We start from the raw sequence: 21171 nt of genomic DNA on the forward strand, positions 1-21171 counted from the left end.
GTCCACAGGGGAATGTCGCTTCTAACTGTAAGTGGGTTTGGTTGGTACGCAGTGGTTTATACCCCTCTTTAAATCTTCTATGTCTTCTCAACGGGAACATTGTGCACCTTGGGATAGGGGAAGAGATATCTTCAGTCTCTACTTTGAACTGGGCAGAACAGGAACTCAAACTTTGATTTCCCATCTCCTGAATGATTGCTGTACCTGCAAGGTTATTGTAGGATGGAGCTTTCTCTCCTTCTAGAAAGTCTATCCTGGACTTGGGAAGAAATCCGTGAAAGGTTCATCAGAATAAATGCAGTTATTTAAAAGCTTTCTGTCTTGACACTTGAGAAGCTTCCAATGGTGGGGGAAAAAACCTTTTATTGAAAATTTCCCAACCAGCTGTGTTTCCAAGTCCCAGTCCAGGACTTGGAAGAGCCTGTACTGGGGTAATACTGGGAGTCTTTCATGGAACCAGGAAAACACATTCCCTCTCAAAACTTCCCCAACCAGCCTAAGGACATTTACCTTTCCCAAACCTGCCATTGGATAGAGGGGACATGTTGGGTGGGTGGGCTGGCAGAAAGAGGATAAGGCCAAAGAGTTTGTAGAAATTTTGCTGAAATGTTCATTGCACATCAATGCTGAATCTAATAATCTCTGGCCTCCCCTTCTTTTGTATTATGATCTTTCTCTCATACTCGATTTTCTCCATGTCCTTTCACAGCATCTGAGGAGAAAAAAAGCTTCAGCTCACAAAAGCTTGTGATCATATCTATATCTGATCTGCTTGGGTTAGTCTATAAGGTGCAAATCTACTCTTCTTTCTACTTGACTCCAGAGTAACATGGCTAGTTACACCTCTATTTGGTAGGTCTGACTTGACACTCGTAATGGTCTTAACGTGGTAGAGCAACAGCCATTGAAACAAAGTCCATCTGTAATCCTCTGAAGGCTGCACCGCAAAGGAAAGTCAGATTTTCTCTTGCACAATGCAGATGGGGTGCTCTAGCAAAGTGGGTGCCTAAGATTTAGGAATGCATTGTGATCAAAGCCATTTTGGTTACAAACATTGAAAGATATCATCACAGGAGATGCTGCCTGCCCTACCTTTGGCCAGTAAAATGCCCCACCTCATACATAGAGGATCAAAGTCAGCCTGAATGCAAATTCCTATGCAGAAATTTTTGTTTGTGTCTGCACAAGTGAAGTCAGAGAGAAACCCTTCTGATTAAGGGACTTTGACCCTCCCAGAAAAGCACTTCAGCTCCATGTGGAGTTGACTGGTAAAGAGACTCCTTGGGTATCATGTTCCTTAACACAAAATAGCCCTTGAGCAAAGGATATAGTTATCAACTACTCCGTCGTGATTATTGACTTGCTCCAAAATTATACCACAGTACTGCAAAGAATGGTTTGGGCACCTATTTAGTCGTTCTCAAATGGCTGGGATACATACTGTACCATAAGAGTCTCCAAACTCTATGCACCTTTATAATTGGAGCTAGAGCAATTATTCCCTCATTAGAATTCGAGTTTTTCCAGGTTTTACTAAATTATTTACGCTAGCTAGATAAGGCATTAAGAGTCAGGCAGCAGCGAGCCAAAGAAAAACATTCATTGGAGTGCTCCAAACTCGCTTATTCAGAAATAGACCAGGAGAATGTGTCATATTAATGAGTACATTACTGAACAGTATGCAGGCAAAGACTGCCTGCTGCAAACCTATCCCAGAACAGGTTTGAGTTGTACAGCAGGCAGTCTTTGCATGAGTCATTTGTATGGGGCAGGTGCTTATAAATCGGGAAGGACTGCAGGAAGGAAAAAACTCTGGAGGAGAGATGTCACTGGTTTTCTGAGCCTTTTCCTTTTCAAGACTTGATCAGTTGGTCAGAACTAGGAACTTTTTTTGGTTGCTTTACAAAACCTAGTGCCATTCTTTGCAATACTGTAGTATAATTTTCCACTGTCTCTTAATCATTGTTATCATAAAGCTTTATCTCGGACTTCACAGTACCAGCTGCTGTTCTTGCATAATTTCATAGCTCCCACCCTGCATCTTCACACAAACTAAGAGTAAGTAATTAGGATGTCAGCACTCTTGTATCAAAGTCCACTTCTGAAATCATCCACAGGGCACGTCTACATGAGCCCCTTTACTGCGCAGTAAGCATCCCCCTCTACACATGCAGTAATTTGCTCTACTCCACAGTTAATTGGCTACCTGCAAATCTGCTCCCAAATGCCTGAATATTTACATGCCTGCCCCGGGTCAGTTTACTCTGCAGTAAATTACTGTGGAGTAAACCCATCCAGCAGTATTTGCATGTGTAGACACACCTAGTGTATCCCAGAAAAGCAAAACTATGCATCTCCTCTTCTGCAAAGTGTGACTTCCTACATTCCTACTTCCAGTACATTTTTGCTTTCACCACTTTGGATTAATCCTTAATCAAATGTCTAAAGTGCATTGGTGAAGATAAGGGAAAAGCAGAAGACAAGGGAAGGAGAGCACATCACCTAGGTGTGGTGAAAAACTGGAGGACAGCATGGTGTGCTGGCAGCTTGAATCTGGCCAGGAATCTGGTTACTGCTGGTACATACTGGTCTGTGTATTCATCCAGGCTTTGTGTGACAGTCAGACACCTGTGTTCTTGAGCACCCTTCTCTTTAGTCAGATGACCAGTACCTCCAGTGTCAGGTGTTGATGCCATCTCCTCTCACCCAGTTGCAAGTATATGAATAGGCATACATGGCAAAAACAAGAGCAGCTCTGTTGGCATACGGCCTGGCATTTGTTTTGGTGGCTTAAGTAACCGCAGTGTTATTGTGGAGAGTCATGAGGCCATTGGCTACCTCCCTCCATGACTGGAGAGTGCAAGATGCAGCAAAGATGACACTTTTTGGGATGCCTTTCATGAAGGAGAGGCAGGTGTATTGCAGTGCTCCATTGGGGCATATTCTGACACCCTTACCCTCCCAGTTGCTCTGTTGGCATCAGTGGCTTTACAGACGGTGGTCCCCTTCAGTATAGATGCTTTCTGGATGGTAGCTTCATGGCCATCTCCTGAGAAGACTTGTCCTGTGGGTTCACATTTTGCTTTGTTGAGTGCTGGAATATGTAACAAGGCAGCCAAACCCATGTCACATGGTTAAAGCTTTCTGAACACAAGGCACCAAGTTGTAGGAGGTTGGAACAAGGCCGTCCGCACCGCTTGGTCCCTCGTAAAGACCACGTAGGCAGCGAGCTGGTTGCATAGGGCATGCCTGCACAGTCCCTGTGTCATGGAAAAGGTTTGTGTAAGCCTGGGCATCAGGGAAGGACCATGGTTCTGAGTGTCCACAGATCAAACCCTACTAGTACTCTGTGAAAGGGGAAGCTGCTTGTCCGTCCCTTCCTGTTTCCAGCTCCCTGAATGGGTAGGTGGCTCTTATTTGTGGCCCTCTCGTCCTGGCCTTCTTTTGAGGAAAGACTGGGTGGATTCTGGCTACACATCTTCACTGCACTGCCCCCTCCCTGAGTACAAACCCTCTGGCATCTGTCTAAGGACATTGAGTTCCACGATGCGATGGGAGCATTTGCTAAGCAATGATGCATTTAAAATAGGGACAAGCCTTTGACATGCTGAACTTCTTCCGCTTCCTCTTGTAGACACTTAACCACTTCAGGGTTGCTTGGCACAAGCACAAGTGAAGGTGAGGGAGAACCTGAGGTCTAGCATTACCCCACATTATCCTATATAGAAGTGCATGTGAGTCGAGGGAACCCCGGTCCAGTGGCAAGGAATTTGACAGTAGTGAATGGCTTTAGGCTGTCATTGCAAAGAGGTATTTCTGCCCTGCGTCCTGCCCACCTGTTATGCAGTAAATGTTTTGTCAGGTGCTATGTGTATACTCTTTGGAGTATGTTTTCACCAGCTCAGTCCATGAGAATGCAAGTGAAATTGTGAGCAAGGCATGAAGCTATTGGCTGAAACAGCTGCTGTATGGACATTGCAATTATAAAAGGGCTCTGCCTTGTACCTGTTGCAGTGATGCAGCTTTAAAGAGCAGGTTAGCTAATTCATGGAGTTGCTTCATCTTGTTATAGGATAGAAGACACGTTCCCTCCAGGCCAGACCCACATGGAGTGTATTTGGAGGAGTGGCAGGAGATGGAAACTTTATCTTGCCACCTATTCCACTCAGTGCAGCACATGCAAGGTCTGTCCTAAGGGGCAGATGTTTAAGGAATCTCGCATGTATTGTGCTGAAGCCTCTGGTGCCCTAGGCTCATGTGGTCACTCACTCTGGGGCAGAGTGCTGCAGATATTACTTGTTTGGTGCGACTCAGCCTGGTAAATCACTATGACCTCTTGTTTATGGCTGGCAAAATGATGGCAGGAAGGGTAAATGATTTGTTTATGGCAAGCCAAGGGATTAGTGTTAGGGCCAGGCTGAGAACACCGGGGTCCTGCGTCCTCTGCTGCACAATAGCACCACGTCCATGTAATTTTTGCTGTTATTGAAATGTGCCCTCTCGTGGCCATATATGATACTAGGAGCAGTTCAAGAGAGAAAGAAGCTGCTTTCAGACAGGCAGATGACCTGCGGAGAGCACATGCTGGTCCCAGTGCCCTCTTCCCCATCCTGGTTGTTGCTGCACCTCCATAGATTCATAGACTGTGAGGCCGGAAGGGACCTCCGGAGATCATCAGGTCCAGCCCCCTGCACCAAGCAGGGAAGATAACTGGGGGTCAGGTGATGCCAGCAAGATGACTGTATAGTTTCCTCTTGAAGATTTTCAGAGTAGGTGATTGCACCACCTTTGGAGGGAGCTTATTCCCCAGTCTGGACACCGTGACTGTGAAGGAGTTTTTCCTAACGTTGAGCCTGACTCGATCTTCCAGGAGTTTGTGGCCATTACTCCTGGCTTTCCCCTCAGGTGCCCTGGTGAACAGTTGCTCACTGAGCCCTTGATTACTCCCCTAGTGTAGCTGCTACCAGGACCCCTCTCAGCCTATTTTCTCAGGCTGAAGAGTCCCAGATCCCTCAGCCTTTCTTCAAATGGCTTGCCTTTTAAGACTCTGATCATACAGATAGCTCCTCTTCTCCAGATGAGCTCATGTAGGCACGAATTCATCTGCAGCCTTCCTAAGAATTGAGGGAAGCCGCAGCTTGGCACTTCATGGGAAAGGGATGGTGAATGAGCTGAAGCATTTAAGGGAGGACAGTGGCAGGCCCCCAGGTCTGGCAACCTGCTTGCTTCAGTTAGCACCTTCAAGTGGCAAGGAAAAAGGGACATGCACGTGGGTTTGGTTTGGTTTTTATTTATGTTATTTTATCTTTAAAGCCCTTCTGTCAAATCACTCACAAGCCTTGGGGACAAGCTTTTAGGCCCCTTTTCCAGCTGTAACTGCTCAGTCTTAAATTGAGGTCCAGCAAGTCATTTTCTAAAGGAGCACAGACACGTGTACATTTGGAGCTGTTTCAGGAAAGGAACATTTCAAACAGGCAGTAGCTATTGTGGTCTCATTGCTGCACATGGACAAGCTGGGAATGTAGCAAAAGTGCTTCCTCCATTGCTAAAGTCCATTGCAGCGGTTTTGCTATGTACGCGATGCTCTCAGCTGGCCCACGTCCAAGAATTAGAATGTAAGAGCTGCTGCCCGTTAAAATGGCTTCAAATGTCTGCATCTCCTACCCAGAGTCGTGTCTCATTGCTCCGCACCATGCAAAGCATCTCCAGGTGAGAGGCCTTTCGCCCTATGTCCAGGCACTCACAGTAGCTCAGTTTGCAGTTCTGTCACTGGCATTGGCCAGGTGCCACAAAAAGATGCTGTATGGCTTGATGTTGCATTTTTAAATGAAGCAGCATTGACTGCACTCAGCCTGCCCTGCCTTGTGCTTTCTGCAAACATCAGAGATCCAGGGTTTATTGACCAACCCTTACGAGAAGAAAATGTCAGCATTTGTATTAGGTGTGCTAGCATGCTCTTCCCAACAGGAAATGGAAACCATGCCATTGTGACCCATCTGACCAGTCGCAGCTCATTGATACCAGTGAATGGTAGAAATGGATAAATGTGGAGCACTCAGCATCTGCTTATGGGCAGTTTCCAAGCAGAGGACATGGGACTCGCAGTCTAAGCCAGTACTCCCTGTCCGTGCATGCGAGCCGGCACCACGTGCTTCAAAGGAAAGCGTCAGACTCCTTCCCTGTCCCCGCTCCACAGACTTGATGAATTGCTGTCATCTCATTAATTAGTTAGGTCCCTTAAGGCCAGGTTTGGTAGGATTTATGGCTTTTTCAAAGCTGTGCTTCTTAGTGCCTTGGCATTTACTGTTAGAAATTCGGGGCATTCTGGTTAGGTGGATACATGCCATGTTTCCTTCTGACCCCTGCTGAACTGTCTCATCATCTCTGATCTCTTGTAGCAGTTTGGAGGCTCACTGTGTGAAACAGAGCCCCAGCTAGCCACTCAAATTGTTTCACAGGACCTATTTGCTCAGCTCTGCTACCAGCACTGACTACCCTGTGTCAAGCTATGCACTGGGCATGTCAACATGGCCCTGCTCCTGACCTTAGCGTTGCTGCGAACAAAACGAGCCCTACCCCTTGGCCTTGCAAGAGGCTGAGCCATCTTCTCTGCAGCCTCAAATCCACTCCAAGACGCTTGAAGCCATTCCTGGGCAGTCTTCTTTGCCAGAGGGCCCATCTGGTGTGTCCAAGGGCACAGGGCTTATTTTGTCAGCAAGCCTGGCTGGGGGAGGTAGTGTATATCTGAACTTTGATGTACAGGGAGGCTTCTCCCGCAGCCTCACTGATTTTTTGGGTGGCTGCACCATGGGCAGAGGGATCCAGAGGAGTGGGCACTCTGTGTTAGGGACACAAAGCAGCCTATAAGTGTCCCTAAGACCAGACCCTGAGCGGCACAGCCCTTGGGAAGCAGTGGTTTCCTGAATGGACAAGTGGTGTGTTCAGTGCAAAGGTATCCTAGGAAAACGTCCATCAGCAATCTGCTTCCCAGGGGTTCCTCTGCCCCCACATGACCGCACACAGCAGGATGCCTTAGGTGTCCTCTGCTAGGGGCTGACACAGCTGAGGCAATGTTCAGCTTGAGACCTGGCATGGGCTCCTCCCCTTCAGGAGACGTGAGCCTGCTCTCCTCCTCCTGCCTGTCACTTCTCTCTCTCTGCACAAAGCTGTTCATACAAATCAATTCTCCATGCAAACATAAGCCCAGCATGCTCTTGGAAAAAGCCAGATCCCAGGAACTTCCCAAAGGCAGGTTTTTTTCCAAGCGCATAGAAGCAGGGTGTGCTGGAGCTCTGCAGGCTGCGTACCTCCCAGCGCTCCGGGGCAGGGAATTCTTCCTCTCTCTCATGAGCTGTGTCCAAAAGATCCTTCCTTGTGCTGGAAATCCCAAATGCAGGTTAATGTAAATGCAGTCTGCCATACACACATCTGTACATTTTCCCTGGGGAAAGCCTGAACTTGGCTCCTTCTCTGTGTGGCTCTGTCGTGTTGGCTGTCACTGCATCATATCAGTGTCTTCCATACAGACTACACTGGGAATAGTAAAGCCCCTAATGTACTTCTGCGAGGTCTATTGCTCTTTTTAGCCTTTCACAGGAATCTCCTGCATGGAGAAGGGGATTGTTTGAGAGAGAGAAGAGGATCATTTGGGGCTGCAAATATCCTTCTTGGGGTGGATATGTTTTAGCCAAGAGGGCTATATTTACTTGTATACATATAAAGACAGACATTATCTCCTTTATTGTCCTCTATATCCTTTATAACTCTTGTAGTCTGCTGGGGAGGGGACCTGCAGCTGCAGCATCAGAGAGGACAGACCATGAGACATACCTGCTTGGAGGGGCAGCGTGAGCTTCACAGCCGCTCTCTGTGTCTTTAAAGTTCCCTCTCGACACAAAAGAAAAGAGGGAGGAGAAATGAAGTTTCATCATCACTCCAGAGAACAGACTTATAAAAACTTCACAAGCTCATGCTCCCTCACTCACTAAGTCTCGTGGGCTTGGACAGCTTTCAGTACTGATTTACTAGACTCCAAGCTGGAGGAAGGAAAGCGGGGAGAGAGGTTTATATCACTAACTTTCTTGGAAGCATCCAGACAGCTCAGTGCTTCAGCATTGCAGCACGCTTCACGTTCGCTGGGAAGTTGGGGGCAGGAGAAAGGAACTAACTAAGTGTATGCATTAGCCTCCAACAGGGTTGCTGATCAAGCCATGGGAGCTCAGCCTGAAAACAACAAAGGTCAAGGCAGCAGCAGCAGCCCCCAAGGCTCTCGCACCTGTTACCGGAACATCCTGTGCAATATCAAGGTAAGGAGCTAAACTTCCCTCCCGGAGGCTGTACATTGCTTTTTGCTCTTTGGTGCTTGGGAGAGACAGCAACACTGCTCCTAGGTTCAGCTCGGAGAACAAGTGTGTTTGTTAAGTGCAGCATTTCATGCTCTCTGGTCCTCTTGTCGCACAGCGTTAAGTCACACCACAGCTAAGCAACTTGCATGGCATGTCAAAGCATTTAGATACGGAGGCTTGTCTGCTTCTGGCACGTCTACCAACAGCATAGGCTACTGTGTGTGTTTGTTGAAGAGGTTGGTATGGACAGCGGGAGGCATGCACACATAGGACCTGCTTCTCACCACCAGCTGAGGATCTGCTCTGGTCTATATTGTTTAGCGCACATTGTGCAAGGAAATGATTAACCCTCCTGTGGCGTGGAAAGAAAACACTGCCTTTATAATAGTATTGATCGGCTTTGAAAAATCTCTGCACAGGTAACTTTGGGCATGAATGACAGAGTTAAGCATTGAGAGCTTTTCTCTGCTGGGTTGGTTCTTCCTGCTGTCAGTGAAGAGGTGGTTCACCTGCACCCTTGCCTAGCAGAGCACGTTTACAGCAGATGTGTATTTTTTTTTAAAGTGTAACCACTTAATATGTTTTAAATCCCAGGATAGAGAGTGCTTAGAGTTTACCTCAACTAGTTAATGCCTGTTAAATGTACAACTTTTGCAGGCTCTGTTGGTCTTTTCATCCTTTTATAGAAATCTACCTGGGGAAGTGGGGTTGTTACGCTATCATTTTAAAACACATTCACTTTCACCTTTTAAGAAAGCACACCTCTTTTTTTCCTTTCTCTCTCCTCTCCTCATACCTTAGTGCATTTTTTTGCTCCAGACCCTGAGCTGGTGTAAACACTGTGGCAGATGTCATTATAGCGATGCTGATTTGCATCAGGCGAGGATCTGACCTTGCACTTTTTTGCTACTTAGAACTTCCTTGAAGACATTTTTCACTCTCCAAAGACACAGCCTTAGAAAGCTGCCAATGATTTCTTGAGAACTGTTGAAAGATCCAGTTCCAAAACTTGTCACGTGAAGCGTTTTTGGAAAGAAATCCTACCTCCCAGACGCACGTCTGAGTTCTTCCACTGATGTGCAGGCAACTCTTGTGAGAGACCATAGCATACCTAGGCACACTGTGAATCACTAGGGGAATAGATGTGTGTGCACATATGTGTCAGCATACGCTTATCTATATGTGGCAGCTGCCAGGACATTGGGGTGACAGGGTGGAGTGGACAGAGTAGGGAACGGCTTTCCGTCACCCCGTGAAACACTTGACTTTCTTGTGTTGCTGACCATGCAAGATGCCAAGTAAGGGAGACTTGCTATTGGCCCCTACCTGTATTTCTGCAGGCTGACAGCAGCCGGCACTGCTGGAAAGACAGAAGGTGATTGCCCACTGGCTTCGTATAAATACGTATCTGTGTACTACCTGTTAGGACTGCTGTAAGGGAGAGTTTGTCTGCATGTCCAGTATAAACTGAAAATTTATTAAAGAGCCTGAGCAGGGTACAAATGCCTGGGGCTCGACCAGGCACTGAGCCAGGAGGCACATTTATCCAAGTTTCATCTTTAATCATTTTGTTCCTTTTAGTCTAAGGAGTGAACGCCTCTCATTCACTCCTCACACCCTCTCAGGCTACAAACTGACGTCACGTTTGTCCCGGCATGTACCATTTTATCTTGGGACAAAGTGTGATCATTCAGACATCCATGTATCTAGTCCAGGGATAAATCCTAAAAAGGTTCAAGGGTTAAAAATTCCTAACAGTTTCTCCTGGAACATCACAAAGTGCATCTGAATGGTTATCCCAGGGTTGTATCCTTGAATCGAACGCTGAAAAGTGGCAGTACATTCAGCTGCTCATTAAACCCTGATATGGGTGATATGGGTATGTGACAATCCTGGGATATAGCCCTTCTTGGAAAACTCAGGCACAACTTGTCCAGGAACATGCGCAACATCTGTTCCAAGCCTCAAGCTCCCAAACTTACTTGCTCTCAAGCAGCAGCTGCTAAATATTGTTGATTAGTTTGTCACAGCAGTGCTAATATAAATTCACTGTAATTCCCCCATAGCCCTGTTCTTTCAGATGCATCAGGGTATCTGCTAAGACAAAAGCCCATCCACGTAAGCGGTTATGGGAGGGTCCCATCACTAGAGCAAACTTCTCCAGGGGTGCATTGGTATCACATTCCTAAGTCCTCTTCTCTCCAGCTGCTCTAAAATGTATGAAAGGACCTCTTGATACCTACTGGTTTCTGGCTGCCATAATGTGACATACAGAAGATCAGACTAAATAATCGTTTTATTAGGCTTCTGGCCTTAAAGTGTGTCAAGTGTATTATGGGCTGCTGGAACAGAGTAGTTTTCAAGTTGCTCCAACTTGTACCAACTCCTGGTCCAGCCAGCTCTAGGCTGAAGGAGTAAAAATGGGGATTTTAAGTTACCTTTGCAGAGGTTGTAGTAGGACATTGGTAATTCTTGTAGCTGTGAAGTTCCTGAAAATATGAGGGGCAGAGATTTTGTTTGGTGATACCTCTTACTGGGCCAACTCTGTTGAGAGAGATGTTAGACAAGCTTTTGAGCACAAAGTGCCCTTCCTCAGGTCTGGTTTGTGTTGGTTTAATGAACAGCAGAATCTGTCCCAAGGCTTACATTTGCATCAGGCGGAACATACAAGTCCTTTTAATGCTTACTAATGGAGTATATACACCCACAGGGAGGCAAGAAAAAATACCTGGAGACTTTAAAAGACCCCTTAGTCCCAACACTTCTCTTATAGTTGAAACAAAACCAGAACAACCCTCTTAGAGCAGAAACAATATTTTGATTGGATTTACACTGTTCTCACTGAAGTTTCCCCAAATCTCATGCATCTTCCTAGGACTATGCAGTAATCTCAGTACCACAACGCTGCATTCACATTGAAGTCTGAGGCACCTGCTGCCAGTGGCACTTTGTACAATTGACGTTTGATTTTGTTTGAGACCTTGCTCATCCAAGTTGCTCAGGCAACTTAAGTCCCCCCAAGTGGCTGGTTTTACTTCCAGTTTCCTATAAAACCTGTTCTTTTCCTCCTGAACGAGGACTGGGACACGCACGTTCCCTGCAGGTGTCACCTGTTCTGAAGCAGAGCATGAAGATAATGCACAGGACCCCACTGGTACTGAAAGTGGCCATCAGCCCTTCCTGTAGCTCAAGCCACCATGAGCACATTAAGTCTGTGCTCAAGTCCCTCTCCTGTCACCTCCCCATTCTGATTTAAGGTCTTTGTTCCAATTTTCATGCTGTTAAAGCCATTCTAATCCTCAAGTCCAGTTACAGCAAAGATGTTAGTCTATGCGCTACACTGACAGCTCCTCTCCTCCTGGGACTGTGCAGACCCTAGAGCTCAGGGTGCAATATGTGAGATATTGGGATAAAGCACTGTAGATGGAGGGGATCTTCCTTGGAACATCCTTGCAGGGAGACCAAGGGACTGTGACCAGCTTTAGGAAATGTTTAAAAAACTTCTCTGTGAAGGCCTTTCCACCATGATAAAAGTACTTCCTTCCATTCCCAAATTCTGTCCTGTCCCATCCTCTCAAAAGGACAACCCTCCCCATTTGTCCCTGAAAAGGAAGAAGTGCCAGAGAAGCCATGGGATTCAGTAGAAAATATTGCTAGTGCTATTAATTTGACACAGAAAGTTCAGCCATTCTGCTGCTGAGTGGCCCAAAAGGAGCCTAAATCAAATTATAGTCTACAAAAAAATCTCGGATATCAAAAGATGATTAGACCTGAAGGCCTTGCTTCTCCCCTCTCACCTGCATTTTTCATCTGTCCGTCTCCATTGTCTTCTGATATCCGTGAGGTTTAAATCATGGAAGGTGAGGTCCCTAAACCAAAGTTAAGAAGTTAATCTTGGACCAGGCTGCCTCTCAAAGGTAAGCAAGATGTAAAGGAGTGCTATCACATCCTTGTCTTAACTACCTGTTGTGGGCTGTTGAAGCAGTCTTAGACAAGTTTGGTCGGTGCTTGCTGTCAGTGCGCTGTTGATATCAAAGTGCAGCTGAGCAAAGAAAGGACCAGGAGCCAGAATTTCCAGTGTATTTCCGATCAAGTGGTTGCATGCAAAACGGACTGAGGTACTACTAAACCTACTCTAAAGCATGTAACCCCTGCTTGCTGCCAGCCTGATGGCAGGGATGAATGTCACCTTGGAGGACGTAGGAGGGCAGGATATAGGGAGCTGGGGAAAGGCAAGCCAGCTAGAGGGGATGTGAAGGGTTTTTTTACATTTATTTTTTATTTTTTAAATGTATTCCCTACAAGTGCCCTAGCTAAGTAGCACTACTGGAATTCTTTCCCTGCTGATAGAGGCAGGTGGATGGGATAGAGGCTTGTGGTAAGAAATGATCACCCTTGGATTGAACAGTGGTGGCCAGAAATCGCCAAAACCCTCCATCCATCCAAAGAAGAACTGAAACACCAGACAGGAATGCCTGCAAGTGCAAGCTGGGAAGCAGTGATGGCACAATAATCTTCATCCCAAACCTAAAGAGCAACAGTTTGCTTTGCAGCATAAATCCTCTGGTTTATAGGGTACTATACTCCTCATTTTTATAAGATAAATCCTTTGCACTGCTAACAATGAGTAAAATAAGGCATCCATCCCGCACCTGCTGCTGGGAGGATGCATCTGGCACCTGCCTACACGGAGAGTATTCCAAGATCAAGACTTAGCTTAATAAGCAGTGTCTGCCTGGCTATAAGCACTGACAGCTGCTGATCTCGGCTGTAATTCCAATGCGACCGCATTTTCAAGTCACAGTGCGCTCTAGATGCCAGGAAGGAGGTTCCTACTTATTATACAAGGAAGTGTTTTCAAAGTGCCTTCTGCAAGATTGCTTCCAAAAATAACAAGCCCGGATTTTTACAGTAGAGTTCCTCCCATCCCCTCGCTCCCTGCACTGTATTATCTTCAGTCAGAGGACCTACCCCTACCCCCCAGTCATTCCTAATCCCTTTGAGGTAGGAAGGGCTTTGCTGCTATGCTGTGCCATTACAGTTAGAGGGGGCTAATGCTCCTCAATTGTGCTGTTGGTTTAGGAATACAATTGTGCCAGTTGAAGCCCCAAGTAGGTTTCACCTTCTGCTCCATCATGTTGGCCTGGAGAGTTATCAGTTGGAAGCAAAGGAAGGGAAAACTCTGTGTGTAGAGATGAATAATCCATTGCTGATGGAGTAGAAAATAAAAATCAAGGCTTTAACCTCATAGCTATCTGCATTATGCTGCTGATAATACCTTGGCTAGTTATCAGGGTGGTTAGAAGTGGGGGTGGAATGTCCTGGCTCTCCCTGTTATGGCTGGACTAGGAAGTGTTGCTGCTGGTACAGACAGCATAGTGTGGGAGCAGGTCCTGGAAAGGCCTTTTAGAGGAAATTTCCATGGGTTGCTATTGCTGCTTCATGAAAAACTGTCCCGGGGTATATCTATGTTCAGTCTGGGTGACATTTGCAGTGTGTGGGTGACTGAACCTTCCTTGTGGCCCTTTAGGGGAGTGGAAGTTGATCCCTCAGGATGCTAACTGTTGGTGTTTTGAAACTACAGTAGCCTCAGGAGGTCCTAACCAAGGTCAGCCTCATAGGGCCAGGCTCTGCCTTGAAGAGTTCACCATCTAAGTTGATGCAGAAGAGACAGTAAGTGATGTGCTTAAGGTTGCCCAGCAGGTCAGTGGCACAGCCAGAAACAGAACTTGAGGCTTCTACGTCCCAGGTCAGCATCCTAATCACTTGGGCACTTAGTTGCTTGTCACCTATATCTTCCTTTTAAAGGATGGGGTTGGTTGCATCTATTTGGACCCTAGAGAGAAGGCAAAGACCAGCAGACTCTCCCTATACCTGAGGAAGGGTGCCTGTGCCCAAAAGCTTGCAAAGAACAATTTTTCCAACTATTTAGTTGGTTTAATAGAAGATACCACATTTACCCAAATAACCTTATCTTCCTTTTAAGCCACACTTGACAATGGCTTTTGCAGAGGTGTCTTCCATTTGAAGTGTCCCGATCCTGTGTTAACCTTTTGGCAGTTTTGTACTTACAGCATCTTCTTCAGTTTAAGATATTGTGGTTACTGTTGACTTTGACGAGTCTGTGCAGTGTCACAAGAGCCACCAATGGCAAAGGGGAGGGAGGTTATAAATAACATGGTCAGTAACTTGGACAGGTTCTTTGAAAGTAGAGGGAGAAGCAGGAGGGCATCCAGGTGGTTGAGGCTGTGGAAGGACAGGTTCATGAGCTGTCATATTCTTGACCCATTGAGACTACACAGTGAGAAGAGAGGAGGCCTGAGCTAAGTGGATGCAAGATGGTGGAGCTAAAGAATCAGTAGGGATGTAGCTTGAATCCATGGAGAGTCTAAAAAGAAAAGAGTAAAAAGTAAATTGGATCCTGAAGTGAACCCCAGAGCCTGGGGGGTGAGGATTTGAACAGAGAGGTGATGAGCTTGGTTTCCTCTAGCTGTGTACAAGTATGTGAAAGAAGTCCAGTTGCATTCTGCCCAGGCTGTCCTCTGATGGACAAGAGAAGCATAACAAAGGAAACTGAAGTCATCCAGGAAGGATGAGACGGAGACATGGGTAGCATTCCAGTAGCGGTGGAGCAGAGACAATGGCAGCATTATACTTCCAGGGCGCAAAGAAAGCAAAACCATGTGATGTTTGAAATGTGAGAGAAGGCGGCAAATTGAAGGGCAAGGTTCACACTGAGGTTGAGGCTGATATTGGGGAGGAAAAGGGGATGTATGCCAAGAAAGGTCATGAAAGAAATTCAAGAAAGATCATAAAGGGAAAGAAATGGTGTGTTGAGATGTTCTGCCCAAGAGAAACCCTTCCATTCCTCAGACATGTAAATTAAGGGAGCTCTGATGAAGACACATTATTAAATGCATAGAAAGATGCAGGTAGGGTCAAATTGCTACCATGAAAATGTAGGAGATACGGTGCAGGAGGAGGGTGGACTGGAAGTAGAAGAGCATCAAAGATGCACTTGTGGGACTCTGTAAGGTAGGGGCTTGGTCCTTGTTAGAAATGCTTAGAGCTGTCTTGTTGAGAAGAGCCTGGAGGAGGGAAGGAGAATGCATTGGTTGGAAAAGAGTGCGAGGATGAGGGTTGCTTTCTGAATATAAATGTGTAAGACGTTCATTTGAAAAAAAAAGGGGGGGAAGAATGAGTTACAGGTTTGGATTTGGAGTCTGGCTTCTTCATACCTTTCTGAGGGGCTTAATTTTACTTCCACTCACTTTAAGGCCCCTTTACACTGTCAGAGTGAATAAGCATCAGGCCCGCAGTATCTAAAACAGTGCATAATAGAGTGTTTCTTGCCAACTGGAGCCTTCAAGAAGATTCTTGACATTCTTGCATGATGGTGCTCTGTATTGAACCACCGCAGCTCCCACCTGTGCCCCTTAGTCCTCTGAAGTAGCATTGTTCACCCAAAGGAGGGCCATGGACTCCAGTGGGAATACATCTGGAGTATGGCAATATTTGCCTGACTGTATTGTTTGGCTGCCAGGAAAGTGGCTTTCCATTCTGCCACTTGTTATCGTAATTCCTTGGAATAGGGTCAGGCTGTTGGGGAGGGAGTGTCACAGAAGTGGTAGATGCCCCATAACAGTCATGACCTCAAATTCCACTGGATCCCCGTGAGAGCTGGGCCCTTATTCTACTCCGTGTAGATTCTTCCTTATCACTGTACAGCCTCAGCACTTCCCAGGGATGCATTAACAGATGCTAATCATATTGTTTATAGCTTTGGTCCCTTCTTCTCTCCCCAGGGGTAAAATAAGGGTCAAAGAAGGAGAGATCCAGAGTGCAAACTGAGGTGGAAAGTTTAGTGGGATCAAGGTTCGAGGAGCGGGGAAACAGATTTTTATGAGGGGGAGGTGGCTCAGCCCAAACATAACCAAGGAGTGGTCAGTGTAGATAAGATTATCATGAGCAGAATGGGAGAGGAGTGTCGCTGATAGTGAGAGCGAGGGTATGACCAGCGCTGTGGGTGTGCAAGAGGAGTGTTTGCATAAGTCTGTGGGGCAAGGAAAACAAAAGTGAATTGAAGCTCCCTTGAAGGAAATCTCTAGGGGACACTGATACATTGTGAAGAGAGCTCAGAGAGCACCAAAAGTGCAAGGATTAAGCTGCATGACAAGAAAATAAACTTACTAGGGTAGTAGAGACAGCACAGGCAAAAACAGTTTGCTGAAGATACCAAGCGAGAGTGCACAGGCTGGGAATAGGAGGCACCAGCAGTGCAGGTGGGGCAGATGCTTCAGACCAAACAATTCAAGCACTTGAAGCCGACTGTTTTGGTACACACTGGGCATGCCTACATGTGCATTTATGCCAGTTTAAATCTACTTTGCAGTGGGACTAGGTTGGCATCTCTACATGCATGCATTTAAGTACATTAATGCTGTGTATGGACTGACTTGGGACTAAAGTTAGTCCTAAGTCAGTTCACACACAGTGTTACTGCACAGTAAGGCATCTACATGTGTGTTATTGTACAGTAGCTAATTGGGCACAAATTTAATACCTGCATGATGCAGGTATCAAATTTTCACTAAATTCAGCATAAGTTACCATGGCTAGAGACAGACATTCAAAAAGCCTGAGCCTGAATTGATTCAATCTTTGCAGGTTAGTCTAACCTGGCTAGGCTAAATCAGTTTTGTAACCAGGCAGACATGCCTGCAGTGGCTCAAGCTAGAAGCTGGGAGGTGCTAGAGCAGCCCTCCCTTCCTTCCACAACACTGAGCTGAGGTGGGGCGTGGTCAGGCCCCTGCAGGATGCTCTGATTAGCCAGCCCAGCAGGGACTTGATTACAGTGTTTGTCACCCCTAACTCAGTATTTAGCAACCCATTAAGAAAACAACACAGGGGCATTATCAGCTTCCTGTTGATTCCATCTCTTGATTCAGCAGGGGCCGTAGCTAGCATGTAGTCTTCTGGCTAATACACAGACACCTCAGTAAGGCAGAGGGAAGAGGGGAATTCCTGCTTAGCAGGGAGTGGTGGGAGGAGGTGGGGAGCAGCCCGCAGTCTTGTCAGAGCTGCAGCCAGGGAGCAGAGGGGAGGAGCCAGCCCTGCTGTGGAGCAGAGAGCCCCGCTCAGCCCAGAGAGCATACTGAGATGCTGGAGGAGTCTGATTTATCTTAAACCAGCAAGGGGCTTGGGATGGACATTGCATAAACCGGTTTGAGCCAGTTCAGTTAAGTCTGATACTACATTCAACCAGGTTTATCTAAAACCAGTTTCAGCCATTTTCAAACTGGTTTACGTGCACTGAACATGCAGCAAGAGCCTGGTGAGGTCTGATGGAGCGGACCATGGTATGAATTCATGAAATAGGCCACTGCACTGCAGACTGGCAGTAGTCACCATCAATTAACACCACATTAGCGTGACTGTACAGTGAAAGAGTGGGTTGTGGTCAAATCTGAAAACTGGTCATTGGAGCACTTTGAAGAGGTGCTGCTGCTCCATTCTCCTTTTGGAGTACAGAGGTTGTTCGCCATGTTAGCCCATAGTCGGGCAGAAGGCAGGGCAGCACCTTGGAGACTAGTTCAGAGGCATGAGGTTTTGCAGGCAGCAACCTACTTCACTTGTCACAAGGAACAGACCCTATCATCTGACAAAGTAAATTGTTGCCTGAAACCTTATGCCTCTCTGAACCAGTTGTTAGCTTCTAATTCCCATGCTACATGTGCAAATTCAAGTGTGATACAAACCCGTCCTCTTGGTGGCTGGCTTGCCTCTTTTATCACATGATAAAAGAATTGAATATGTGGTATGTTGTAATTTATCATGCAATTTAACACACAATAAATGTAATCTCTAGCAGGGACCTAGGGCAGGATGGCACCTTATCTTCTGGCTCTCCTTTGGAGTGCAATTGCTTGGTTAAGTAAGAGAGAGACATGTCCAGTTTATAAAAGCCAGTGTTGTGAATGTGGTTCAAATTCATTTCTATCCTGCAGCGTGGAGGAGAGCTACTGTTTTTAATTGTGCCCTTGAATCACATTACAATAAGCAAGTGCTCTGTAGTATAGTTCTTTTTATCACTGCCTACCTCAGACCACGACCTGGTACAGATATTTTGCTTGGGCTCTGCCTGTCCCTCAGATATATGCATGCCGAGGGCTGCGTAGATTTACCTTCTAAACAATCCCAGCGTAAACTAGAGTTGGGACTGTATAAACTAGTTCCAGCAGGCATTCGCCAATCTGTGCTCTCGGGCATTACTTCTGGAAAGCATCCCTAATCACTTAGCATGCTCAGCTAGATTCTTTATTTCAAGCTTGTGCATAATTGTCTCCCTGTGTGAGGGCCTTGATGAATATCAAGTGATCCATGACAGCCCTTTCTCCTCCAACTCTGAACTGCTGGTTTAGGCCTACCCTTCAATGATCTCGGTGGTCCCCAAACCAAAAGTCAAAGTCTGAATACTCCTAGATTTTGAGGCATTTGAAATAGGAACCTTAGATTTACAGTTTGGGCCCATGTGCTAGAGGATAAGTGGGCCTCAGTTCCCCTCTCCTCTTATCTTGTCCAATCATGCCTGTTTAGAGTACAAACATGGCAAAAAGAGGGCCTGGTTCATATTCATAGATTCATAGATTCATAGATGCTAGGGTCGGAAGGGACCTCAATAGATCATCGAGTCCGACCCCCTGCATAAGCAGGAAAGAGTGCTGGGCCTACATTACCCCAGCTAGATACACATCCAACCTTCTCTTGAATACCCCCAGGGTAGGGGAGAGCACCACCTCCCTTGGGAGCCTGTTCCAGACCTTGGCCACTCGAACTGTGAAGAAGTTCCTCCTAATATCCAATCTAAATCTGCTCTCCTCTAGCTTGTGGCCATTATTTCTTGTAACCCCCGGGGGCGCCTTGGTGAATAAATACTCACCAATTCCCTTCTGTGCCCCCCTGACGAACTTATAGGCAGCCACCAGGTCGCCTCTCAACCTTCTCTTGCGGAGGCTGAAAAGGTCCAGTTTCTCTAATCTCTCCTCGTAGGGCTTGGCCTGCAGGCCCTTAACCATACGAGTGGCCCTTCTCTGGACCCTCTCCAGGTTATCCGCATCCTTCTTGAAGTGCGGCGCCCAGAATTGCACGCAGTACTCCAGCTGCGGTCTGACCAGCGCCCGATAGAGGGGAAGTATCACCTCCTTGGACCTATTTGTCATACATCTGCTGATGCACGATAAAGTGCCATTGGCTTTTCTGATGGTTTCGTCACACTGCCGACTCATGTTCATCTTGGAGTCCACTAGGACTCCAAGATCCCTTTCCACTTCCGTGCCACCCAGCAGGTCATTTCCTAGGCTGTAGGTGTGCTGGACATTTTTCCTCCCTAGATGCAGCACTTTGCATTTCTCCTTGTTGAACTGCATTCTGTTGTTTTCTGCCCACTTGTCTAACCTGTCCAGGTCTGCTTGCAGCTGTTCCCTGCCCTCCGGCGTGTCCACTTCGCCCCATAGCTTAGTGACATCTGCAAACTTGGACAGAGTACATTTCACCCCCTCGTCCAAGTCGCTGATGAAGACATTAAAGAGTATCGGTCCAAGCACCGAGCCCTGCGGGACCCCACTGCCCACACTCTTCCAGGTTGAAACCGACCCATCCACCACAACTCTCTGGGTTCGACCCTCCAGCCAATTCTCCACCCACCGGACTGTGCAGTAATCCAAGTCACAGCCCCTTAACTTGTTCACCAGTATGGGGTGGGATACCGTATCAAAGGCCTTCCTGAAGTCCAAGTATACGACATCCACCCCTCCTCCTGCATCGAGGCGTTTTGTGACCTGGTCATAAAAAGAGACTAGAAGGCGTTTTGTGACCTGGTCAGCATGGCCTGATTTGAACAGTCTCTATAGGACAATAGAGACTTGACCCTGTAAGTGCCTCCTAGGAGCTACTAAACCACAAACACTAGGTGGAAAGGCTGTGGGTGGCAAAAGCAAATATAAGGCAGCAAAATCACCTATGATGAAATGGTGAAAAAAATTCTGGTGCATTTCTCACACCTTTGGTGCTGCCTGGCAATCTGGTCACTTCGGTACCTGTGCAAGACCTGAGCCGAGCCCATTAAGTTTTGAAGTGGCTTCCTGAAGCTCAACCGACAAGTTCAAAAGCAGAATCAAGACTGAAAAAAGAGCAAACAGCTTCTTAAGAAGGCAAACCCTCTCCAAATATTTTCCCGCTCCATTTATTTAAGGTTCTTGTGTCTCCTTCCACTAGGTCTCCTTAGCCAAGTCATGAAGCAGATTATGACATTGTATCACTCTTCAATTAGAGACGAACAATTGGATGAGTTATTTAAGTATCCTCACTTCTTTTATTGCTCCCTGCGCAGCCATTCCCTACATTTTGTGAATTAAGCCCTGGCTCTTTGCATCTACTTAATTAGCACCAATGCCACAGCAGATCTCCTCAGCACTTACCTTGACACAGCTGTATGTTCATAACAATTTGAAGGCTGCATAAGGTCATACATAGCTTAGGCAACCTCCTTGTAAAACTTAAGGGGAATAAATTGGTCTTAAATGGGACAGGCCATTAAAGTCAATGGAGTGGTACCACTTTGCACTAGCTTGAGGACTTGCTTATAGATATTTAAGGAGCTGTTAAAGTTATTCTGTCAACTGTGACTTAAAAATTACTGCTCACAGCATCCTGCTTTTTTTGCTGCATTTGGTTCAATCTTCTGCAAAGATATCTTACTGCCTTTCACATTCACATCTTCCTTTTACTTCTCTTGTTCTCTCCAGTACCTTATTACGGCTCTGCCTGT

At 46.5% G+C, this 21171-nt stretch overlaps 1 protein-coding gene across 2 annotated transcripts in view; it reads left to right on the forward strand.

The window, feature by feature from the left end:
• SLCO2A1 (solute carrier organic anion transporter family member 2A1) overlaps positions 1-21171 on the forward strand; it is a 105424-nt gene that overhangs the window by 27309 nt on the left and 56944 nt on the right. Inside the window, exons 1-2 of one of the 2 annotated variants that reach the window (XM_090053303.1) lie at positions 8044-8062; positions 8185-8306. In XM_090053303.1, the coding sequence (XP_089909429.1) occupies positions 8211-8306 (96 nt within the window). In that variant the 5' untranslated portion in view covers positions 8044-8062; positions 8185-8210. Of the gene's footprint in view, positions 1-8043; positions 8063-8184; positions 8307-21171 lie in introns of those variants that run through there. The other variant, XM_090053302.1, reaches the window with a different exon arrangement.

The sequence above is a fragment of the Crocodylus siamensis genome, chromosome 6 (assembly GCF_052110815.1).
Source record: "Crocodylus siamensis isolate JL-2025a chromosome 6, ASM5211081v1, whole genome shotgun sequence".
Classification (NCBI taxonomy): domain Eukaryota; kingdom Metazoa; phylum Chordata; order Crocodylia; family Crocodylidae; genus Crocodylus; species Crocodylus siamensis.